Genomic DNA, 2,329 nt, shown 5'->3' on the forward strand with positions numbered 1-2,329 from the left:
TTTGTCTCAACTCTCAATCAATCCCCTCATCTAAACTCGCATGTACTACATACTAACTCGCTATGTTGTGACTTTTGAAAAACATGGGAACCCAATTAAGACCAGATCCATCGGAACATGTGGATCACATAATAATTGATAAAGCTTAACAAAGTTTATAATGGTCGTGGGGATTGTGAAATGGTTTTGGTTATACTAACGGTAACACTATATATTCGGACTTCAGGGATACCTCGCATTGTTCATGCGTCAAAATCAAGTGGCTAGTTCGGTGATTAGTTTTGTGTTTTTGTTTTTCTAAAATCAAAATTGATCACATAATAAAGGTACAAAAATATGATCCACCGAGCAGAAAATATTTCAAAACAACAAAACCTCATAAGAATAAAATCCCCTCAAACCCTCCTTTACAGTCAAATCGTCTTTGCCAAAAAAAAAAAACTGAATAATGCCTTTTTGCGCAACATCTTAAATCTTATAGCCATTTTTAATTCTCAGCTTCAAGAAATAGGCTGAGTTCCACATACCTCTCCTGTGAAGAAGACCTCGAGTCTCTCCGGCCTCTTAAGCTCAAGCTATCATCGGTCTGCGGTCCAAGCAACAGAGCACCACTTCTTTCTTCCGTCACAGTCCTATCATCTTCTTCCTCCACATCCCTTAGACCTCTCAGCGCCATAGAATCCGAGACCGGGAAGTAGACAAGCAAGCAAATGGAAACCACGGACAAGCAGAAGAGGGAGAGGAAAGCCAAGAAAGAAAGCGCTTCGAACCCAATCTTATTCGCCTTGGTTAGCACTGACAAACAGAGCGTAATAATCCTCAACGGAAGGAAACACGAGACGGAGAATATCAAAGCGTAGACTCTCTTCTGCAGACGCTTGTTAATCACCAGCTTCAATATCTGCCTCCCGAGCCAGAACAAGTAAGCTGTTAGCACGGCTGCAAACACGCCGAGGATGACGGTACTCAGGAGAGGATAAACGCACAGCGCGACCTCTTCCCCATCGATAATAACTCGGGAATAGGTCCTCGTGAAGCTGGGCGGCAGGTTTACGTAAGAGCCGCTACCACCGTTTAGGCGGGACTCGGATAAAACAACCGCGAGTTGAAGAGCGAGCATAGGGAGACAGTAAAGAAGGATGTAACAAGCGGTGTTCCTGTTCCATTTCCCGCTCAGAGCGCCCCCAGACTCCATCTTGAGAGGAGCGCGCAGAAGAAACATGAGCGTGAGAAAGAGGCAAGGCTCCGCAAACCCTAGATTCGAGACGGTGTACCACTTGCAGACGTTTTCTTGCCATCTGAGATCCAACCCGCTCAGTATCCTCCTGTGACGGCGAAACAAACTCAGCCGGAGAATCTCGCCAACAGCCCAGCAGATAGCGAAGAGGATGAAAGCGATACGGATAATCCAAGGGCCGCTGAAGTAACCGAGCTGGAGAAACCCTTGTTTACGAACGTGAGACTGGAAGTAGAAAGAGTAAGCGATGCAGAGGAGACCGAGGAGGATGAGGAGAAGGACTAGAGAGATGGTCAGCACGCCGAATGCATCGGGAACTAATTTGGTCAGGGGCATCACCCAAAACACAGTATCCACGCATGCTCTCTACCAGCATGGGTGCCTGCAGCCTTGTCTCCAAAACAATGCCAAGCTACGGAAGACCCACATTCATTCACAGCAGCAGCAGCCCAGATCACCCGAATACTACTTTTGTGATCTTTGACTCTTGCACTTTTTATGCGTCTTACCTACATAAACTGAACCAAAATTAATTAATCAAAACAGACATCATGTATCCAAGATCTAAAAAAATAAGACAATAACAAAGCAACCTTCAAGACCACAAGGCTTCAATAGGGTGATTTTAAAGACAAGTCAACGAGGTTACATAACCTTTTTTGTCATCCCAAAAAGACATTTTCTTTTCAGACAGAACCAAGAGATTTTTTTTTTTTTTAATTACAGCACCAAAGTCAATACACGAGAGAATCGCAGGAAGAAAAATCAATTTTATGCGCATAATGCAAAACCAAACCAATCAAGTACAACCAGATCCGACATAGAAGAAAACGAATCCAAAGTCTATTAAACAAAATTTCGAAAGAGAGCTTACAAGGAGGAGAATCTGGATCCAAAAGAGTTAGAACGGGGAAGATCTGAGCAGCGGCGGAGAAAAAGAGAGAAGGGGAGAGAGAGAGATTGGAGGAATGAGGCGTAAAGAGAGACAAAGGAGAGGAAGAAGAAAAAGGAGGAGAGATATGGAAGGAGAAGAAGGAAACTCTCCGTTGGTGACAGGCTGTTTCCAGCTGTGATGACCGATTACTCTGGATC

At 44.4% G+C, this 2,329-nt stretch overlaps 1 protein-coding gene across 2 annotated transcripts; it reads right to left on the reverse strand.

The window, feature by feature from the left end:
- Positions 1–275: 275 nt before the first annotated feature.
- LOC125575634 lies at positions 276–2,329 on the reverse strand. Of its 2 annotated transcripts, none has more exons than XM_048767444.1 (2): positions 2,112–2,329; positions 276–1,755 (listed from the first exon to the last, which is right to left on the reverse strand). In XM_048767444.1, exon 2 carries the CDS (start codon positions 1,571–1,573, stop codon positions 488–490), a length of 1,086 nt encoding a protein of 361 aa, XP_048623401.1. In that variant the 5' UTR covers positions 1,574–1,755; positions 2,112–2,329; the 3' UTR covers positions 276–487. The 2 variants fall into 2 exon arrangements, with proteins under 2 accessions (XP_048623401.1, XP_048623402.1); XM_048767445.1 differs by having other exon boundaries at positions 276–1,746; positions 2,112–2,324.

This window comes from Brassica napus, chromosome C9 (assembly GCF_020379485.1).
Source record: "Brassica napus cultivar Da-Ae chromosome C9, Da-Ae, whole genome shotgun sequence".
NCBI classification, from domain to species: domain Eukaryota; kingdom Viridiplantae; phylum Streptophyta; class Magnoliopsida; order Brassicales; family Brassicaceae; genus Brassica; species Brassica napus.